Source organism: Lycorma delicatula, chromosome 10 (genome assembly GCF_047948215.1).
Source record: "Lycorma delicatula isolate Av1 chromosome 10, ASM4794821v1, whole genome shotgun sequence".
Classification (NCBI taxonomy): domain Eukaryota; kingdom Metazoa; phylum Arthropoda; class Insecta; order Hemiptera; family Fulgoridae; genus Lycorma; species Lycorma delicatula.
In genome coordinates, this window is record NC_134464.1 from 34,203,975 (window position 1) to 34,227,753 (window position 23,779).

A 23,779-nucleotide genomic window follows, 5' to 3' on the forward strand; every position below is an offset into this window, starting at 1 on the left:
GTGAAAGAGATAAATTTGAAAAGGAAACACCAGTGAAAAGTGTTATTCAGAAGTTAGTTAAAAAATTTTCTGAAACAGGTTCGGTGTTAGACCAGAAACATGCCTGACACAGGTCTGTTTTAACAATGCAGGTTGTACTGTGGCCGTTACAAGGTCTCATAAATCTTTCCGGAAACTACACTGGGAAAAAGACATTTCACTAGATTCAGCCCACACTGCAGTGAGGATAATGCTGAATTGTTACCCATATTGAATGCAGGTTTTCCATGAGCTAATGCTGATTATGCTAAAAGGATTCACTGCTGTCAATGGTTCAAGAACTTCATTAGAGGCAACATTGGCATTTTAGTTCAGATGTTTTTCACAGATGAAGTGTGGTTTCACCTTGGATGGGTGTGTTTTAATAGTCAGAACTTCTAGACCTGGGGTACTGAAAACCCACACATTTTCTTTGAATCTCTCCTATACCCACAAAAAATAAGCATGTGGTGTGGAGTTTCAAGGCAATGAATAATAGGACCCTTATTTTTTTAATAAACTGTGGATGTACAAATTAACTAACAGTCCATAGCCTTACTGCAAGAGGATGATTATGACTGCTGGTTGCAACAGGACAGCTCGCTCTACTTTGCAGATGTACAGAATTTTTTGGGTGGAAGAATCAGAATCATTTCTAAAGGATTGCAACCATCAGAATCCCCTGTTCTAACTAGTCCAGACTTCTTTCTTTGGGATTACTAAAAATAAATTGTTTATAGGAGCAATCCACATACCCTACAGTATGTGCCTACCCATTTTAGTAAATATATGACAAGTGAACGGTTGGGACACATAAGCTGGTGGTGTATGGCACTGCGCTTAGTCTGCTCATGCTGTTAGGTGAGCTCTAGGAGCTATTTAGGACACTGGTCGCTAATCTGTTTCGAGGCTCAGTAGCTGTTTGTGGCACAGACCTTCGGTCTTATGCTTTTGTGCGACCGAAGAGGATGGTGATGGGAGAAATGCCAAGCAAACCAGTACCCAACAGTAATTGAAAACAAACATTACCAGTGCCATCCAAGAAATAAGCAGAGTACAGATACAAGAGTACCCAGGAACATGATCAAACATGTTGACAAGTACATTGAAGTAGATGGACATCATTTTCAACACCTTCTGTAGATTACTATGTAAGTGTTTGCCAATAAACTATTACTTATACACTAAACTAAGTGATGGGGTCTCTTTTAAGTTGAACACCTGTATGTATATATACATACAGGTATATATATATATAAAAACTGTCATTAATAAAATTTAATTTTTCATATTTTTTACAAAATAAAAGTAAAAAGATAAGATTTAATGTGTAAATGCAAACAGATTTGCATAATTGTTAAAAAAAAATCACTGAAGACGGGCTTAGGCTTCAAAACATTTTGAACATAAAAAAGTAAATGTAAGAGTGTTCTGTAATTCTGTACTTTGCAGAGGGCTGAAAAAAAATTATATTATATATATAGTTATTTAACGTACAGAAAAAAATGGACTATAAAAACTTAAATCTAAATAAATTAATATATAAAATACTAATATTTGATTTAAGTGTAATATAATATATATTAATAAAATTATTGCAACATTCTGATTAAGAAAAACTAATTCTCTTTTTTTAATATAATGTTAACCAAGTAACACAGCTGTAGAAAATAGGATATAATTAGTGATTACTTTGAAGATATTAAATACGTCAATTTGAAGTTTAAAAGATTAATCTTACTGTAACTTATAAAAAAGTTTTTAACCAAAAAACTTTTTAAGATTCATTATACCAGATGTAGATTATAATTTTTTACCCTTTGTAAAAAAAAGACTAACTTTTCTTTTAAAAACTTTTAACTTTGTACTAATTATTAACATAATAACGTAATTACTTTGTAATTATACTATTAATTGAAGTTACAATTAACAAACATTATAATTAAAATTTATAATTTTCATTATTTGCTACACAGATTATGTTAACCATACTAATTTTATTTGTATAACTAATGTTATTAAATCTAATCGCCTGCATAAGCAATTCATTTGTTTGTAAAATACACATTAAGATAAAAGGGATGTTTTTACCTTAACATAGAAGTATGATTACAATACTATAAAATTAATTTTAATGATGATTTATGTTTTTTATTGATACACACATAATCTAAATAACACTTTGACTTTTATTATATTGATACTATTTCTTTATCAATAAAAATTTAAATATTTCAAAATGGATTATTCATTAAGTACAGTATATCCATTTATCCATATTAGCACACACTTGTGTTTTTAACATTAGACAATTTTATTATGATAAATGCACGTATTTGTATTTTAAAAGGCAGCTTTATTTTGTCTGTAGCCATGGACCTAATTGTTTCATCCATAGAGAACTCAAGGAATAGAAAAGGGGAGCGAGAAAGGCTGTGAAAAGTCACAGTAACTAACCCTAACCAGAAGAAAGCAGACATCCTGTAAATTACAATCTCTTGGGATTATAGAGGTTTTAATATTATGGTGCACCATTTCTTTCTTTACTGAAACTGATCAACAACTGCATAATGATCAGCTGAAACTTACACAGCAAAATTTAAATTTTCTGACAGATTCAAAAGCCACTCATGAAAAAAGAGAGGTTTCTTACATCAAAAATTTTATCTCAGAATTGTATGGCATATGGAAATATCTAAGTGAATAAATAAACAATTTAGTTAGTCTATTCCTCCTGATAGTACAACTTTTAAGAATAATAAATTGTTTATTTCTACTAACGTATAATAATATAATATTGGCAACAATAATCATTAAGATATTGGAATTGTAAACTCATCATTCTCCTTTCCAAAAATGAATTTTAAAGAACCAGATCATTAATCATGTTCATTAGATAACAAAATTATAAATATAACAATTTTTTGATAGATATAAAACTCTATACGTGAAAATAAAATTGAAATATTCTAATCCAACTGTTGTGTTAATTAAGTGCATAACCATAATAGTCGTACATGAATGACACAAGTCATACCCAAAAATAATACTTATTCTCAAGAACAGCAATCATCCTGCGATATGGGCTTACTATAAAAAGTGGGAGAAAAATGATTTCTTGTAGCCGCCTTCTTTCCTGAGAAAAAGTTGTACACAAACATTCAAGCTTACCAAAATGCAGTGACATTCAGTTTTACTAGACACTTTCTCTCTGCTAACCTAGTGAATGACTGTATAGTAAATCCAATTATTTGTAAATCTATAAAAATAAAAAAATAAAACTGTATATGCACACAGGGAAACAGAAGGTGTGAAAAGGGTTAATTGTATAATTTATAACAAAAAGGTATCAATAAAAGAAATCTACTTGGAATTTCAGATCCTGTGAGGAATTCTGGACATATCCCAGTTGGTAAAATTGCAATCATGATTTAGATACGATTGATACAAAAATCTTCAACAGATTGTAAACGAATTGATATGCAAGTTATACATGAAAATCAGTTCCCCAGATAAATTCTGAAAAAAATACATCACACAATCACGAAATTTTAAATTTTATGAAAACTGTCATGAATTTTAGGGTAATCAATGCAGCAATATGGATTGGAGATGATTAATATCTGCTGGAAACCTTCAACAGCATACCTAAAATTGATTTGTAAATAATTCATTAAAATCAATAAAATTGTTTCCGAGATACTTAGATAATGCAGAATATATTCATATAAAATTTATACAACTTATAATCATATATACTTGTTTTATTTCAGTTTGTTGATCACATATCTATACTTATCCTATGAATTAGGGAAAACCCTTTTAAGACTTTCCAGGAGCTACTTATTTATTTATTTTATCCTCCCCTCTTACTAATACGAGACAAATATATATTAATAAGTTTTACAACTAAACTGTAATAAACGTCCAAACAAATATTGATTCATCCAGATTATTTATTAAAAATTACAGTAAATTGATAACAACAAATGACTTCTTATACTTCAATATTTTTACAATGACGTCAATAATGTTAACTTCTCATTAAGCTGTAACTGAATTTTAGTTAACTGACATAATGTCACAACCATTAGAAGGTCCTGCAACAGAAAACACAGAATCAGAATATTATATATATATATATATATATAAATAAGCTTTCATTTAACATTTTAACATTATAAGGTTTTACTTTTTTTTTTCGAAATAGAAAATTGATCTGGAATGTTTAAAAGCTGCAGTGAAAAAAGACCTTTAAAATTCACTACATGAAAAAATATGATTATTATTTATATTCATTTTTTACATCGTGAATAACTTTCCATATCTACAAAAATACAATTTTATATCCTACATCAATTCATATCACTAGTCAATGTTATTGACTGTAGTGAGCACCAAGTGGTTATATTTTTAGTCAAATGTTTTTCCTTTATTATTAAAATAACAAAACTCTTCTCCAAATTCCACTTATTTTTCATTTTTTCTGAGCTCTTAAGAACTTTACTTTTAAATAAAATACTTTTTTATTTTTTTTAAAATTATGAATGTCTTTAATTAAGTCTAACATTAGAATGGAAAAATTAAGAGGATATTATTTTTTTGTAAAATTAACATTGTTTATTAAAACGTAATTAAATTCATATTTTCTTATAACTAGTCAAGTGATGGAGCAAATACCACAGTCAAAAATCAAATTTTTTTAACTTTTAATGTTAACCAACTTTGAATATTTAACTTCCCAAACTTTTACTCTTAGTTTTATACTTAAAATTTGTACTTGTTTTTATTTAGTCACATATTCACACAGATTTTTTATTAATACCTAGTTATTAAATATATATATTTTTTAAAGAATTAAAACAAAAAAAAAAAGAAGTGTTATAACAAATAACAGATTTTTAAAAAATTCAAGAGAAATTTATTTTTTATTTTAATTTAATTTTTGGAGTTACTTTATTATTTTCTTAACGTACAGGTAAATAGCAGCTGACTCAATCATTCATGACTGGAATCTGTATGTCAAAAATCACACTCAGTATCATCACAATTCTGTTTACGTATTTGACTGCTAAAGATTATTCAAAATCAGAATGTTCATGGTTAGTATTCAACCATCACAAATAATAAACTAATTACTTGCATTACAACTGAACTTAGCCATTACTTGCTATTGTTTTTGTAAAATTCAACTTAATTACATTAATTTAAAATTTTTGAAATACGCAATAACAACAGAAATGATTTTGGAAGTGATTCCATAAACTTGTTCAATTGTATATTTTAAGAATTTTATGTCATAAATGCAAATATGTACTGTCAGTACTTCGTATTATCTTCACATTCCATAATGTGATTTATTATAATCGCAACTAATAACAATAAATTGTTCCTGAAATACATAAAAAAAGAAGGTGCAAGACGTTTTTAAATTAGATAATTCAACATTTTCTAAAATAATCTATAAAGTAACAAAATAGGTAATTCAATTTTATAAAAAAATTATAAATTAAGAAAATTTTATTTACCTTAATATTAGAGTTAAACATATTTTCAAACTGTTCAGGTGTCATCTTTGGTACACTATGAACCATATCAAGAAGCGCTCGTCCTACAGCATTATCTGGTTGTGTTCTTCCAGCTAAAACATCTTCAACATAAGCAAGAACTTGATCTAACAAACCAGTTAATTTCCCAGCAGCTTCAGCAATTTGATTTAAATCTGTCATTGGTTCGACTGTTTTCTTTGATCCAACACCAATTGTCTTCTGACACAATCTGACTATAAATAAAATTTTAACAAATAATTAATTGGATAAATCAGAATCTTTTTTCCTTTTAACAATTTTTCTAGAAACAGTAACTATTAAATAATAAGAAAGATATTACCTCAAATATGTTACAAAGTTTATTTCTTCTGTATGAGTTTGCATATGTTGTGGTTAAATAACCTTTTCAACTTTTCTTTTGGTATAACTAAAAACATAACTTTGGTTGTTTCACTGTAAAAACAGTATATTTAATTTTAATGTTACATTTAATTTTGGAAACAGGGAATAATTATAGAAAGGAATCCAGAAACAACGGTGAATGATTGAAAGCACACACATACTTATTTCTGGATTAAATATTTTTGGACAACTGCATGGTTGGCCAGTGCCTTGTTGTCAAGAAGAAATCATCTACCCGGTACGAATAATTGGTTGGAAATGATGAAGTCTCCTTTGTAGGTATACCAGAAAAATCTAAAAGAATTTTAAGACATTTTGTCATGTTGAGAAAAACATAATGTTTAGTTGTAGGATTGTAACAACAGCCACAAGTTTCCACTACTTGCCAAAAATTCAGGAATGTTTTATTTTTATGAGTATTTTAAAAGATGTTTTTAATGTACTACAAACGGTCATCATGATTCTCTAATCATGTGATAAGGAATGCAGCATCCTTTGGAAGTGACAATCTTCTTATTCTTATCTAATCTTCCAAGATTCAGCGAATTGTCTCTCAGCTAACATGAAAACAACAGAAATTATTCTCACTGTTGCACAATGATCTTGAATCTCCTACTTTAAAATATGAACAGAAATTAAATAACCAGCCCTGGATATTTAATTTCTGTTCTTCTCAAGTTCAAGGGTTTCCTTACTGCTTAGTGTACAATGTGTTCCTAAACTGCTAAAAATTAAATAGATAATTGCCATACACTGCCCGCATTCACTACACATAATCATTTTGTCAAGTTTTTTTTTCCATTTAGCGTAATGACATATAACAATGCCAGATCACAGATTAAGTAGAGCCCTAGTGATTGCATGCATTATTCATTAGAATAGTAATATATACTTGGTCAAAATTGCACCTTTCTCAACTGATGGACTCTGTACCTTTTCAGAATAAAAAAATAATTAAAAAAATCCTGTAACTGACATTTTAAATATCTATACAAATTATTTAGTAATATCCACCTGGGTTTTGACCAGGACAAGAACTAAATTTTTACAATCAGATGGATCTATAATCTAATGAATGTCTCAAGAAGTAGAATACAGGAAATTGAAAGATATGATATAAGGTAAAATTCCAATCTTCAAAGCTATATCTAATAAATCAGTTTCTGCAGATTACTTAACATTGGTAAAGTTTTATAGAATGCTGTTAACATTAAGTAATGATTAAGGCCCTAGGAGTCAAGTCAAGAGCCCGAAGAAAATTAAGCCTTTAAGTTATAAAGCAGCAACAAAACTTGGGATTTCTAGGCCATCTGTGCAGCGAATTTTAAAAACTTATCTGCATCTGTATCTGTAACAAAATAACAGTGTTACATAAATTAACGGTTGACAACCAACATCAAAGAATGGCATTTGCTGAATGGGCTCTGAACCAAGATATATTGTTAAACAATGTTTGGTTTTCAGAAGAAGCACATTTTCACCTAGACGGAGTTGTTAATAAACAAAATGTGTTTTTGGGCTTCATGAAAAGGTGCATCACGCTCCCAAGAATTACAATATGGACCACTACCACAAGTCATGGGATAATAGGGTCATTCTTTTTTGAACAGTCAGTGAACAGTGAACATTATCTAAACATGCTGCATAATAATTTTGTTCCTCAGCTTCTTGCAAAAGGGTTTCTATTAGAAAATGAGTGGTTTATGCCAGACCACACACAGCTGATGTTTTAGAGCTTCATGTTCAACTTTATTGGTAATTTTCTCATAAAAAGAAAAGAGATAAGTAAATAATCAACTGGACCAATCTTTTACCTTGAGAAAATGTGGTTAGATTGCTTTTTGTTTCATCCTTCCAGGACCAATAGTTTTTCAGTTACGATTTTTTCCATAAACACTTACAATAAAATAATTGCATGGGATCCCACATCATCAGTCAGTAAAAGTGCTAGCTAGAATGTTTATCATTACAATTGACATTGAGTTATATTAAAGTGTTGTAGTAATTAGTATTTATGTTTTCTAAATTTTTAATTCTGAAGAATTTAATTTAAATTTATGTTTTCATTTGCTCATTTCATTCATACAATGTTGCATGTCTCACAACTGTGTTTAGTCTGTAGTTCAAATTTAAGTTGCTTACCTGGTATAAGAAAAAATAATAAATAAACTAAGCAAAGATTACAACACATGTGGTTTATAGTGTTGCATTTCTAATGATATCAATTAAGTTACTGTATTAACTTTTCTTTTAAATGGGATGATCACAAAAATGAAATCATTTCAGATCGGACTTATAAATACATAAAAAGGAATGTCGTTAAAAACTGTAATAGATTTGATAATTATAATCTCAGAATTTATAAAATAAGTAAAAATCTTGTAAAATCATCAACTAGACCATTAATACAGAAAATTCATATATTTACTCATATTATGCAATGAAAGTTCTAATGGTGACCACATCACTGAGGCGACCAGTTCTGGAAATAACTAAAGTACTTCTGAGAAGACATTTTGATGTCAATCATTTTATTACTGAAGACTATATTATCTCTAAGGTAAACAATTTTTAATCCAACCTCTACCACTTGATTTTTATAAAAATCTTTCCTAGTTTAATCCGCGTGAAAACAAATTGAAATCGTGGAGGTAGAGCCACAGCATTTCAAAAATGACTCACTCCCACTAACTAACAATAGTTAACTAACAAGTGGCATCTGCTATGTCATTTGTACAGCGAGTCTAATGACTGTAATTCTAGTTCTGGAATATGAGTAGCTCTACTGCGTGGTTTAAGCATGCTCTTATTCATGTGCTACCATTTGTCAAAATTAGTAAAATTAGAATATTTTTCATGGTGTTACTTTGTTTACAGCGGGATAGAATTAAAAAATAAGGATTAAATACTGAGTTTCAGAATTAAACTTTTATTTTAACTGAAATATTGTTCCAGAACAAAACTTTTCAAGCTGATTGGGATTAAAATTTTTCATTTTTTTTCATAATACTGAAACATAACTTTATAAAATAGTTCAATTCAACATCAGTAATTTCGAGATTAACACTGGGTGGTGGAATATACAAAAAAAAGCATAACCCTGATTTAATCATGTACATCAACTGGTAAAAGATGAAACGAATAGATTGAAAGTGTTACTCTGGGTTAACAGGTAGGAGTTAACATCAATACAGAATTTAATAAAAAAAGAGTCTGAACAAGAAAGAATATGATTTTTACAAAGAAATGTCACGATTCCACTTTGAATTATGTGGTATAAATTCAACTAAGTAGGAAGAAAGGGACGAATCTCTCTAAATTATGTAAAAAAAGAAAAAAAAGGTTGTAATCAAAAAATAATAAATAAGGAGGTTGATTTATTTTTTGATATAAAAACTGTTTTAAATAACCACATAATAGAAGATATTACTGTTGAATTACTAGGAATTTTAATATACTGTAGACTTTTAAAGGTCATAAAACTATATGTTTAATGTAACTTTTTGTCAATCTGTTAAAAGTTTTTTTTATTATAGTATTTTTAAAACACTTATTTTAATAAATTTTCTGGTCTTTATTCTAACTTTATTTACTATTCATATTCATATTATATCATATGAATATATTATATTCATATTATAGGATGGTCCCCAATTAAATTTATTTTTTTCAATAGTAAAACAAGAAATGAAATTTGTGGCAAGTGAAAATGTCAAGCTTGACTAGACTATGAATTCTTACCTTTCCGGAAGAAATTATTAAACTAAAAGCATTTTCCTTTAATACAACTTAAAAATTCTCCACACTCAGTATTAGATTGAAATAAGTAAAGCTATCACCAGGTCATCATGCTCTAAAAGACAACCATCTATATAAAATTATGAGAAAATTTGGCTGGTCATCTTAATGAAATTTTACCACGCATAAAAATAAATCTAAATAAAAATGATAATTTTAATCATCACAATCTAAAGTTTTATTTTAAATAAACAAAATCTTGTTTATTTTAATTAATAAATTCTTAACTTACTTCCTACAACTTCAGATTCGTAACAGGTCACCTCTACAGCAATCGGTGTGAACATACAGCCTGATTTACCTCCAGGAACACCCATTGGAACACTATAAAAAAATCTCTGTTACATCATCTTTCTCAATTAAAAAAATAAGTCAGTAAAAAAAAAGAATGATTAGTTTTAGTCAAAACTAATCATTCTTTTTTTTATAATCAACCATGCCTGAATAAAAATTATTTTGCCTGAATAATGTTAGATTTAAAATAATGTGATAAGGCATATCACTATGTCTCTACTCTCTAATTTCTTAGCTACAAGCTATAATCTTCCAACACTTTTTTGTGATTTTTGCCTAATCTATAAAAGACTTTATAATTTAATCATTTTCAAATAGATCTAAGAGTTTATTGTTATCATTTATTTCTAGAATTTCTGTATTATTTTGCAAATTCTTTATTTTACAGTTATTTTTTTACATTCTCCTGCATAAAAAAAATGTTATTTTTATTTAAAAACGATCGGTAATAAAAAAGAGAATATTTGAAACAACTATGTATTTTAATAAATTCACACTACAGTTGTGATAATTTTTTGACAGTAACTTTTTCACAGTAAGTCTGTGAATTCAAATTTATGTACACTTTAATTTCATTTTCATTTTAGTAATTTATAAGTTTTCTAAGCATTTTATCTACAAGCATTTTTCACATTGATTCTCCCCTTAGCAGTTTCTATTACTGATCAAATGAAACAGGTCCTGTTTAATTACCTTTCTGGTATTATGTTTGTTTGTGTTTGAAAACGCAATTATGATCAAATTTAATTTTTGCAGTAAGATTCCTTGCTGTTAGATGAAATGATAAACATATAGTGATTTTTCAGAAAATTTTCCATTTCAAAATTGAGACCAGTAAAGTGTACTAGAAGTATGCAGACTGTTAGCACTTACTCACCAAATTGCCATCTGACAGATGCTCTTTGTATGGAATATTTTATAAATATTAAATTTATATAATTATGGCTACACTAAAATTAAAAGTATGAGAGTTTAGAAAAAACAAAGTAAACATGGGATATACTGGAAGTACCTCATCAATAATTTTCAGTCAGTAATGGCTAGTGTACCTGGAAACAGCGCTTTCACATTGCAAATATAATAAGATTATACTGTAATTGGTAGTTGCTAAGCTTTCTATAATCAACTTCGTTGAAGAGCTCAATAAGTCAAATTCAGTACAAAAAGAGGAAGGAAGAGGTAGCTCTTAAAGTAGTAATTTGCTCCTTGTTTTATCTAAACCTATATGTTTGCAAAGCCTGCAATCATGCTGTTGAAAACTCAAACAACAATGGTTTGAGTTTTTTGTTGTAGATATTAATTATTATTACTTGTATTTGAAGATTTTCTCTGAACATCTGTTTCAATTTGATTAAGAGTTAAATCTAAAAACATTTTTTTTAATGAAGAGATTTGACTCTGTACTGGATTTTAAATGGTGGAAGCAATAAAGAGAGGTAAGTATCACTACTTAAATAAACACGTCTTGGTGGAAAATAAATGATAAAATAACTCAAAATTAAATAACAATGTTTTAATAATTTAAGATATACATAGTGAACACTTGGTTTCCAAGCTAATATGGACTGAACTTACCTTGGATAATAAGGTAGCCACAGTTGTTTAGTATTGAAAATAAATGAAGTAACATTTTCCTAAATTATATGGTATTTACACTTTTATATGTTTAATATTACATAAATCAGACGAATACAATTTTGGGCTTTTTTTTAAAATTATGTTTTAAATTATGTACAGGTTTTTAAACAAGAAACTGAAATATGCGTACATCGCATACTCAGTACAATACTTAATTTTAATTAACATTTTTGAATTTTAAAAATAATCAAAAATATAATACAGTTTCACGCTGTGGAAAATAAAATACATTTTTTAATGTTAAAAGAATTAAAAACAAAACCCTTTACAGTTTTTTCTACTGTTGTGATTCCTTGCTTCTTCCATGTAATAATATATTGCCATCTAAACAACAAAATACAAAGAGGCAAAGTTTAATGTATAATAATGAGTTTTACAGACATTCAGGCCATCTAATGAGAAATCATTAACCGATTTTACATGCAATCCTCATAACATTTTGTTCATCACCACTAGAGATTTATACTTTGACTCTAATTTAACATACCATCACCAGTCATTCATTCATTCATTCTGTTTATCACTATTTACACAATCATTACTATCTTTTCCAGTTAGATTCTTTATAAATGGTAGATTACTGCCAAGCCACAACTGGTAGAGTACTAGCAAGGGATTCTTTATTTCTGGAAGTCAAACTTTCATTGTTTGGCTACAATATTATCTCAGGTTTTAAAAAATGTCAGCTGCCTCACATCCTTCTAAATTACATCAAACAGTTAATTACAGCTTAAGTATTAATTTCTTTTGGACTCTGAATGGACATCTTCATTTGTTAAATCCAGCATATATTTCCATATCATTTCACATGTTGAACAAATGTTTCATGAAACTATATTGTAAATAAACACAAATCAGTTGATGAACTTATAGGTATATATCATAAGGATTTTTACATTATCATTAATAAAAGCACTTGGCTGTTGAATTCGCAATTGTCCATTGACTAAACGGATCAATGGACAATGTAAGTTTATGGTCATCTATTGTATTTAAGCAGACTAAAATTATACCTCTCTGCTTGGTGTGCAACCATTTGACCTTTCTTCTATAGAATCAAACATTTTATTGCTAGTATTACAGTTTAAAAGTGCCATTGTAATTTACACTTACTGAGAACTCAAATATTCACAATTATTTATGCAGTGCACTCTGCAACCTCTCAAAGGAATCTCACCAATTGTAATCAGTTATCTTAAACCATATGATTCATTCAATTATGACCTTGACGTGCAGTGAATTTATTCATCTTTAAAATGATCAAAAAATTCTAATTAACTTGTAGAACTGATTAGTAAGTTACAGTTGGGATTCTTATTTACACAATAAAAATAAGTTGATGATTTTCCGTGTTCCCCCTTTACATCACTTTCATGTTTACATGACAACTTACTGATAGCCTTGGGAAACTCATTTCCAATTTCTGTTTATAACTCTTTCAATTCCTAACAGTCATTTTCCTTATAACTAATTATAAGCATATATGTTTTTAAAAATTCTATCCACCCAATGTTTATGTTTAATAATATCTTTCAGTTCTTCTTGTATGGATAACAAAACATGTTTCCTTTACTTGCTCGTTGTGACTATGACAAAATTTTGTAAAGTATATAGACAAACTAAAAATGTATGAATCCTCCCAAAGACCAGTACATGTAGAGTGTGTGTGTATATATTAACAGTGATGAAGCAGTAGCAAAATGAGAATAGTTGCAGTTGGTCATAATGAAGCAGTAATCAACACTCACTACCTTATCAATACAGTCAAGGTTAATAACTGAAACATTCAATCTCAAATTACGGCATATAACATATATTACACTTACTCATATAATACAGACATTCAGAAATCAAGGTACTATGTATTATATTCACTTTAAACATTCTTAGATGCATTTAAAAATAATGTAAAGCTTTCAATAATTTTTAAATAAAAGTATTATACTCTTTGTTGACAATCTCATCTAAAGCTACAAAATATCTGCTACAAAACTTCCACAGTTGTTACTTCATAAAAATTTACAGAAATTCCTTTAATAATAATAAAGTAATAATATTTAGATGAAGAATTTCACATAAACTAGATTAACAGGCAAATCTTCATATTTTCATATAAACAAAAACCTTTACTTTTCATTTTAATTAGATAAATACAGCGGCTAATATGTTTAAAAATATAATAAATAAATAAATAAAAATAAATTTAAAATTATCATACTTAAGGTATGCTTTAATTCCCATATGGCCACCTTGAAGAGTAGTATCCAGAGTCATATGTACTGGGTTAGGGCATTCACGGGCATAATATTCATGAATTACAGATGAATGACTGGTAACTTCATTACCAGTTGCCCACCAACCAACAATTGCTTCTTGTTTATTAACTTTCATATTCATATCAAATAAATCTGCGGCATAATTCAATTCAGCCTCAACCTAGAATAGAACTTAAAATTAATATCAACGAATTTTACATAACTGTAAAGGAATTAGAATTGATGAAAAAAATGTCATCACCAAGGTAGGAATCAAATGGTAAAATTAATTTAAATCACTCATATAAACACAATACATCTTACAAGGTAATCTTTTAACATAATTTTAATAGTCAACAGATTGGCTTCTAATTCAGTTTTTCTTAGTTTCAGTGGCTGGTATTTTTCTTCTAATAATTCATTCATTTAACCTTTTTCAATAAAAATATTTTATTGAAGAATATAAGTTTAGTTATATTTTTCTTTATGTGATTCAGTGATGAAAAACATGTAAAACTCAAATTTTTCAATGACAAAACAAATAAAATTTAATGTAATATTTTAAAAACTCATGCCATAACACATCTTTATTCTAATCTTTGTTTTTCACTCTAGCATCAGCAGACATTAATGATGGCGATTTTCTGAAACATTAAACAAATAGCTCAACATATTCCTTCTTAGCAGAATAAAAAGAACTATTTTGCAAAAATTGCTATAACTTACTGCTTTTGCTTTAACTCTGTTAAGCACTTTAACAAAGATCACACAGCTTCCATTTTCAAAAATTTATGCTAAAGAAGCAGATTTAAAAAAAAGTGTAAGAAAATGAATGGGAAAAGTAGTAAGTTAATAGGAACTAATAAAAATGTACAAGAAATTACCTCACTGTGAACATACCAGGTGAGCAACTTATAACAAACTGAGCCAGCTTAAACTGCAGTTATTTGAGGTCACCTTTAACGTTGATACTAGTAGTGAAAATATTGGTTGCTTATGTTGCTACTCTCATCTCCTGTTGTGAGTTGTAAACTCTTCATATCTCAGTGGAGTATAATTTTGTTCCTTGCAGTTATGTTTTTCTAAAATACCTTATTTAAATAAAGAAAGAATTGCTATAGTGAAAGCTTGACCGCATTTAGTTTAAAAATACAATGGAGTTAGTTCAAACAGAAAATGAAATGAGTAACCTTTTGTTAGGACTCAAGGGCCATAGTCAAATTCAAAGAATTTCTGCTACTGCATATGATACTTATGTATTTATACATACATAAGTTATCATAACAAGTGAGTAAAGTACAAATATTTATGAATTAAATTTGAAACCATATACTGTATCAATTTAAAATAAAAAACAAACTGAAATATCTTAATTATTGCGAATGGTTTCTCAATTAATGTAAACTGGGAACACCAAACAAACTGGGTGGACATAATATATATATAAAAAAATCAAATATATAATTAATATAGTAATTAATCAGAGCCTGCAATATAATGTTATTTTACAAAATACTTAAAAAAAAGGATATGTCTTACCATTTCTTCATATTCCTTATGAGGTACACAGAAACAATTTGTCACTTCCACAACTCCTTTATCTGCAGTTCCTGAAAAAATAATAATACATGTATAACTGAATTTTTTCATAACTTAAAAACACATTCACAATAGTACATCACAAACTTTTCACTTAACAAAAAAAAAAAATCATAATTTTGTTTATCATTTAAAATTAGTGATTTCTCTATTTATTTCATCTCATAATAATCGCACACCATTGTTAAAAATTAAAGATTTATTCAAAATTTGGTCTCAAAACTAAATTTTAATGTTTTCTTAATCGTTACTATATTAATCAGTTTTCATCAAGAAATAAAACCCTAAAAATTACCAGAAAAACTAATTTCTACTAAAAATCTCTCTTAATAAGATCTGTTTTTTGTAAATATATTATAGAAAACAGATAACTTTACTGTTTACAGTCAGTCTATTAATCTTAATTAATTTTACTACTATCTAAAAATGCATTAGAAAATCAAAATTATTTACATTTGATAAATAGTTTGAATATATTGTTATCGATACACTTTGAATATTAGAACAAACTATCAAAGTTAACAGATTAATGGAATATTAAAATTAATCGTAGTAAAACAACAAATACATGAATTGTATTAATGCCTTTTTATTTATGAATAAAAAACTTGCAATTTATATACAACTAGATAATTTGAAGAAAAAAAAATTGTTTAGAAATATTATACAATACGCTGACAAAGGTGTAAAACTTTTTATTCTTCACTTAATTCCATTAAAGAATGTTCTACTGTGGTTGTGCTCATGATTTACACATACATTAAATAGTTCTCCACGTGTCACAATAGCATAACATTTGGTGTTTCAGCTAATTGCATATGTTTCACTCACTATAACAAAAAAGCAACTTATCTGAAATTATATGTATTAGTTACATATAACAACATTGCAAGACAATGTATATAGCATTACCTTGTATTAGTACATTTACAATCATATACACTTTAATTATCTTCCTTCAATATCGTTTAAATGTGAAATTCATTTCTACTCGCGTAGAAATAAAAAGACGAGCTGTGGACAATATGTGTAAAAGCTTGTAAATACCTCTTAATAATGTACTACATTTGATTACTTTAAAACTTGGAGCAACCTTCGCAAATACTAGCCTGTTGAAAATAATTTTAACCACCAAATGAAACTAACTGGTATTTTAACTGGCAAAAAGCTGTAGAACATATTAAAAAAAGAAATGAATATAATTATTAATTAGTAATATCTCTTTACAAATGATATCACAAAACGTTTAACATAACCTAAATATATGTTACACACAAGAAAAAATGGCATAAACACCTAATAAGGTTCCCATAACTCGGTCAGCATCAGCATTTCTTCTTTCATAAGCATCTACAATTTGAAATAACACCACAGGATGTACTTTAACGACGAGATTCAAAGCCATATCGCCTTTTTTAACACCACCTAACGTCGAAAACGTGACAGGGAAACGACCCGTACACTGGCGAATCTAGATTTCTCTTCTCTGTTTGAGATTACATAATATGAAAGAGCTAAAACATAAAAATATGCCTGTCATATTTCTTATGATAAAAATAGCATTAAAAAATTCAGCTAAGATACGGAATTATTCCAAAATTTCATTCTTAAATGTTAATTATCTATTTAAAATTTAGTAATAAATCTCAATTCACAGAAGCTTAACTGTCGCTTCGTTATTCTGTTATCGACTTCTTTTATTTTATTGTATCTAATTATATTAACCTGTATATTGAATTCCTCTGAAATCTTTCTTAATATACCTATTACTTTTACAATTAAAATATTTGGTTCTGCATTGACCAATGTAGATTATTCATTTGCTATCTTAATTAGAGCGTTTTACATAATAAATTTTACCACTTTTAGCGGATTTTAAAAATAAAATTACTAAAATAAAAAATTTATAAAATTTGGCAGCATTGATTTACCTAATGTTTCTCGCTCATAACAATCATCATGGTTCTTGTTCCGTCCGCTATGTCCTCCGTTGTTAGAGCGTATATTATCTGCATTGCAGAGCGTGTTACTCAACGCAGGTGGATGCTGAATTTAGACAAAACTTAACTTATTTATCTGTCAAGGTAAGTTAATTTATAATTTTTAAACCTACTTGCATACGTTTATCAGTATTTTTCTATGGCTAATACGCTAGTTACCGGTTAACAAACTGAATTATTTGAATGTATTTCGTAAATTTGGTTTGCGTATTCTGTTACTTCTCAAATACGTTTTAAAAAGTACAGAGTCAGTTTAAAGCTATTGATAAGGAAGTGTTCAATGTGTATTACTTTGTATTTTGTTACTTATTTAAAATTTCATAGGTTATCTTATAACCTCGGACAACAGGTATATTGAAACAAGTGTACTTCTGTAATTGCCTAAATAGGTTTAAAAATGGTTATTGTTGTAACAGGATTATCGTTTTTAAGTAAGTTGTTAATACTACATATTTTTACTAGATAGAAAAATATCCATACGATTTGTCTAGAAGTTTGTTGTTCTGATTAGAAAAAATACTGATAGTACAAATACAGGTAGCTAACCTTACCGTTTGTTAGTAAAGGTCTTAAAACTACAAACTCACTTAATTTTTATTATTAATCATAACTATTCAATAAATGTTATCTATCAAAACTAAGTATATGTTTAAAGTAGAATAGAAGTTGAAAATATTAAATGTCAATGTAAATACTAAAGTTCTTTCATAACATAATGTATGTTTTTTATTGCATTTTTACTATAATTGGCTTATAATATCTAGTTATAGTAGTTTACCATCCAAATTTAGACAGTTATATTTATTTTTGTTTTTAATAACCTTTGTCGCTGTGGGACTACATAAACAACACATATTAAGTCTGTCTTATAATATTATCAAATTTGATTGTAAACTAATTTACAGAGTAAACATACTTTCATCCTACATATTTCATGTATTAATTTTATATTTTTGTATCCACCATTTTTATGTCAAAATCTACTTTTGAGTAAATCTGATTGGGAAATTTCTTACCATGATTACCTCATCAGTAAAGATGTTCCAAATATCTCTATAATATACTGGTTAATGTAAAATGTATGTACATGTAAAATAAATTTTTCACCACAGTTAATTTAGAACATTTTTTATTAATTTCTGCTAATACTTTAATAGCCATGTTATCAAATGTTGCAGTATATTTTAAATTAGTTAAATCTTAGTAATAAAAAAACCTTATCAGTGTGTATTTATAAAAATATGGGCTATGAATTTGACACTGTTAACATTGGACATCCCAATGCCCAGGAATGAAAACTCATGATAAGGCAAAATTGAAAAAAATGTCATATATTTTCTACAATATGATTGCTTTTTGATCAATATTTATATGTTTTCTAAAAAAAATAATAATAAATTTGTTATAAAGTTATTTATGGTACTGTAGCCCTTTTTGAATCAAGTCATTACAAAATTGTATTTCAATTTATCCATATTTTATCAAGAATATAGTAAAATAGTCAGTGTACTGTTCAGTAATTAAGAACCCATAAAGAGAGTGAATAGAAGCAGGAGAGTTAAAAGAAGCATTAAAGAGTTGAACTATTGATTGATTTAGATTTAGGAAGCCAGTAAATTCTTCGAAATTGAACATGAATAAAAGAGATCATTTTTTCTGACCAGACTAATTTTCAAAGATTAAAATTCCTACATGGCATTTTTAAATCTGGAAGAGGCATTTGATGTAAAATGAAATAAAATGTTTAATATTTTAAGGAAAATTGGTCTGAAATTTACTCTATAAGACTACAAGGCATATGTAGAAATAAATTTATGTAGTTTATTTATAGTTATCTACAAGTCATATGCCGGGTCTAGCAGACCCGGCAATGCTTCGCTATATATATATATATATATTTAATGAACACAATTGAAAATTTGATAAAACATTAAAAGAATGAACATTATGGAACATCACAAAATTTAACCTTTCACTTTATTTCTTTTTTCCCTCTTGTCTCTATTTCCCTTTTCCCCTTTTACCTATTTCCCTTCTTCTCTTTTCCCATATTTACCTTTTCTGATTTTTCTCTTTTTCCGGCATGTAAATCGGTTGAGCAGTTTTTAGTTTACAGCGGACATACATACGAACTTTACCTTCTATATATATATATGTAGAAGAAGAAAGTCTTTATATTTGTTTGTTTCGTAAATATTTTCATCACCTAGCGGTTATAGTTTTTTGCAAAAATTTGTCTTTCACATAACTAATGTATATCCTGAATATGAGCCAAATCGGACCATAAATACAATTTTTTGAAATACATCAACCCCAGTGCCACCTAGCGGGTCCAAACTAATTCAGAAACATTCGCAGGCGTGCCCACAACAACTCGCCAAAGTTTCATCGCAATCGGATGAATGGTTTAGGAAGGCATAAGAGACATACAGACAGACAAACATTCATTTTTTATATATATATATATATATATATATTTGAAGTTGAGTAGTATTAATAAGAAAAGGTGAAGAAAGGCTAGCTGTGATTTAAAAAGAGTGAGAGAAGAATCTGGCGTTATCATTTTTATTTTTCAACTTTTGTGTATAAAATAATATAAATTTGAGCTTGATGTCAATATACTCAAAGAAAAAATAAAAATGTAAAAATGCACTTTTTGAGCATAACCAAAAATAAGTAAGAAGAGATTTTCTGTAGCATATTTTATTTGTATTATTGCTAGTACGCTTGAAGATAGCAACAGACATTCCATTCCCTTGTGACTTAGTCATATTTTTGTAGTTTACCTATGTCATTACACGTTGAGTGTCATAATAAGTAGACATAAATCGAGGACATAGTCTACAGAACTGGCTGAAATTTCTAGACAAACAATTCTTTGCTGCTGTTGTAAAAATTTAGTAGAGCATTGGGAAAAGTATGTAGTTGGAGATTAAGTTAAAAAAAAAAGTTGTTTAATTGATTAAATGACATTAAAATAACTAAAATAAATTGTTCCTGACTTTCTAAATAAGTTTTGAGATTATTTGTTAAAATTTAAGAAAGATGTATATATTTTCAGCCTGATAAGTTGTAAGTAAACCAGTAAAATATCCCCAGACAACATGAAAAAAATCCATAGAAATTAGTGAAAATTAAGTATTATGATTTATTGTTAGTATTTTGTAATTGTTCAGTATATTTCTAAATAGTTGTGAAGTTAAAATTGTGTATTTATAAATTGCAATAAATCATTTAGTATATCAATGTGATAAACGTTTTTGTAACAAGCAGTAAAACTGATTAATTATCCTTTATAGTAATAACAGTAAATAATAATTGTGAATGAGTAATTTTATGTGTAGTTATGAATACTTTAATAATAATAAAATCATTTATTGATTTTTAAGTAATAAGATATAAATTGTAGATATATAAGAATAAATTGTCATTTTAAGAATAATTTTTGACTCAAGTATACATTATAAAATTAATAAATTTTGCCTGATTGTAAATTTTCATTGTTTTTTGCCATTAAAAAAACCTGCCATAATTTGTAAAGATTGAAAAATTATTTTAAGCGAGTAATTTTTTCATAAATTAAAATAATTTTTTTAAAACATTAATAAAACCACCTTCAAAAATTTACTAAATAAAAACGTTTTATTTCATTTCTTCAAATTTCAACATTTTTAGTCTGCACAATTAAATGCAGTTATAAACAGAAAACCCATAATCTGATGCTCAATTCAAATTTGAAATTTAAAGAATACTGGAGAAAAGTTTTTTTAGCATGGTTTTCACCTGCTGTTATATAACAGGATCACCATTTTCTTCAGTTTGCCACTTCCTCTGGCTGGACATTGACATTGCACAAGTCCTCATTTATACTATCTAGCCAACGCATTTTAGATAGCCTATTTGACTGTCATCCTTCTGGACTCAAACGGATTGCAGTTTTTGCCATTGGTTGGTTGTTGCTGCACAAAACATAGCCAAACCATCAAATCTTTTTTTTTTTGTACACTGTTTTATGGCTTGGATGCACATAAACATCTGAAGTATAAGAGCCATTAATCCAAGTTACTTTCATTAAGAATATTAGCTTAGATTATACTGGCAATCCTTCTTTGAACTAAAGGTCTGAATATCTCCTGCATTTCAGTGGCCTTATATGCCTCACTGTGTTCAATTCGGTGAAGTAGAAAATAGGAAACCAATTTATTCCTCATTTTTCATAATAATCCTGATGTGGATTAACTTCTTATCTTGTTAATGTGCATACCAAAGTCAGCAAGTTACTTTTATCTCATTTTAGGTAGCTACAACCTTTTTTAGTTATGGAATTTAATAATATGTATAAGAATTGTAAATCACTGAAATCAGTGACAAAAGATTTTCAAGATGGCCTTTTTTCTTCCATTGCTAGTGTTTTTTTTTCTTGTTTAGCCTCCAGGAATTACCGTTCAGGTATTACGTCAGAAGATGAATGAGGATGATATGTATGAGTGTAAATGAAGTGTAGTCTTGTACAATCTCAGTTTGACTATTCCTGAGATGTGTGGTTAATTGAAACCCAACCATCAAAGAACACCCGTATCCACGATCTAGTATTCAAATCCGTATAAAAGTAACTGCCATTACTAGGACTTTATGAACGCTGGAACTTTCGACTTCCAATTCAGCTGATTTGGGAAGACCCACCCCTAGACCAACCCAGTGGGTTGTATTATTTTCATCCATGATAAATTAATAATAACCTAATGAAACAAACCAACCTAATAACTTTAAAATTTATTATAATAGTGATAAAAATTAATTGAACGTTGCTGAAAATAAAAAAACCATTAAAAATGTTGAAAGAAACTGAACTATCTCACAACAGTAAGCATTAGAGGATACTTTACAAGATTTTGGTTATCTATGCATGTATGTATTATAATTTTATGAATGTGCATATTTATACTAAGAAAATATTAACGCAGCAACGTACTCCTTTGAAAGATTAATTTACTGCCAAGGAATTTCTAAGCAGGCAAATTTCATCAAATCAAAAGTATATTAGTTTTATCTTTATTATTTTTAGAAAATTAGATTTTTTATCGTAAAAGTATAAACTTTTCTTGCTTTCAAAGGAACTGCTAATTTTGTAAAATGTAGAAGTAGTTTAAGGATTATTGTAGTGTGTTCCCTTCAGTGAGTTCATGTATATCTTTGTACATATTCATTCATGAAGATAGTATTATAGATATAATATTTTTAGATTGATTTTAAATTATTAGCTGTAATTTGGAGTTAATATTCTTCAGATTGTTATAATTTTCAAAATCTGACCAATGAAATATTAGGCACATCTGAATTATATCTAATGTGTTTCAAAATTAAAAAAGTCAAAGAAAAAATCTAAATTTAAATGTGAAATAATATAAGTTGTTCCTGGTTGAAAAATATAAAAAATTAATATTTAAATGAGAATTGTACTACCATAGTTAATTTATTATTATTAACATTGAAGATAAATTTACTTAAATAGCGTAAAATTTCTAAATGACTGAAAAGCATATTTGTTTTACAGAATCATAACAAATGATAAAACAATTGTTATGAGTAAAATGATAAAGCGTGATTGTGAAAAAAAAAGATTTTGCAGGTGAATGTTGTAGATAAATTAATTTTCTATTTCTAACTGCACTATTTCAGGGTTTACCTATGTTGAAAATGTGATGTTAAGAGTTAAATTTTTATTGTTGGATGAAGGGAATTAATACTGTACATTATGGTACGCAGTGACATTCAATTATCTTTTGTGATATTTTTAGGGATTCATATTTTTTCAAAATTTACCTGCATATTATTTACTAGCACAGACATAAATTCATTTTAGTAAAAAATCAGCATAAATTAAATCAAGTAACAGTGAGGTTTAGCTGTATATAATTTTGTTTAATATTGTGAAAATTGGTTGCAGGTACTAACGTTATATTCAAATATTAATATTTTACACAACGCAGTAAAAGAGTTATGATGATTAGTTATTGAGATAAATTTGCAAACAAGAAAGTATTCATAAACTACTTACAAAAAAAATTGTTAAATCTAAATGTAGATGGCCACTTTTGTCAATTGTTAAACAGTCATTATCCTAGATATTGAGGAAGAGAAATGGTAACAAAAGAAGTAATAACAAATAAGTGATAGACACTTTTAAAACAATACGAAATGAGTATTTCTGCCGCTGTTTATAAAT

General features: G+C 27.8%; 2 protein-coding genes across 5 annotated transcripts in view; one reads left to right on the forward strand and one right to left on the reverse strand.

Annotated features, from left to right (window-relative positions):
• Positions 1-3,954: 3,954 nt before the first annotated feature.
• eIF3f1 (eukaryotic translation initiation factor 3 subunit f1) lies at positions 3,955-23,751 on the reverse strand. Its single transcript, XM_075376459.1, has 7 exons — positions 23,612-23,751; positions 16,850-17,067; positions 15,494-15,564; positions 13,918-14,135; positions 10,000-10,091; positions 5,547-5,800; positions 3,955-4,118 (listed from the first exon to the last, which is right to left on the reverse strand). The coding sequence occupies exons 2-7, from the start codon at positions 16,956-16,958 to the stop codon at positions 4,032-4,034; spliced, it is 831 nt and encodes a 276-aa protein (XP_075232574.1). The 5' UTR covers positions 16,959-17,067; positions 23,612-23,751; the 3' UTR covers positions 3,955-4,031.
• The window catches only part of LOC142330971 (uncharacterized), a 106,334-nt gene continuing 100,059 nt past the window's right edge, over positions 17,505-23,779 (forward strand). For all 4 annotated transcript variants that reach the window (XM_075376456.1, XM_075376455.1, XM_075376454.1 and 1 more), the window contains exon 1: positions 17,505-17,637. The gene's annotated coding sequence lies outside the window, so the exon portion shown is untranslated. The remainder of the gene's footprint in view (positions 17,638-23,779) is intronic.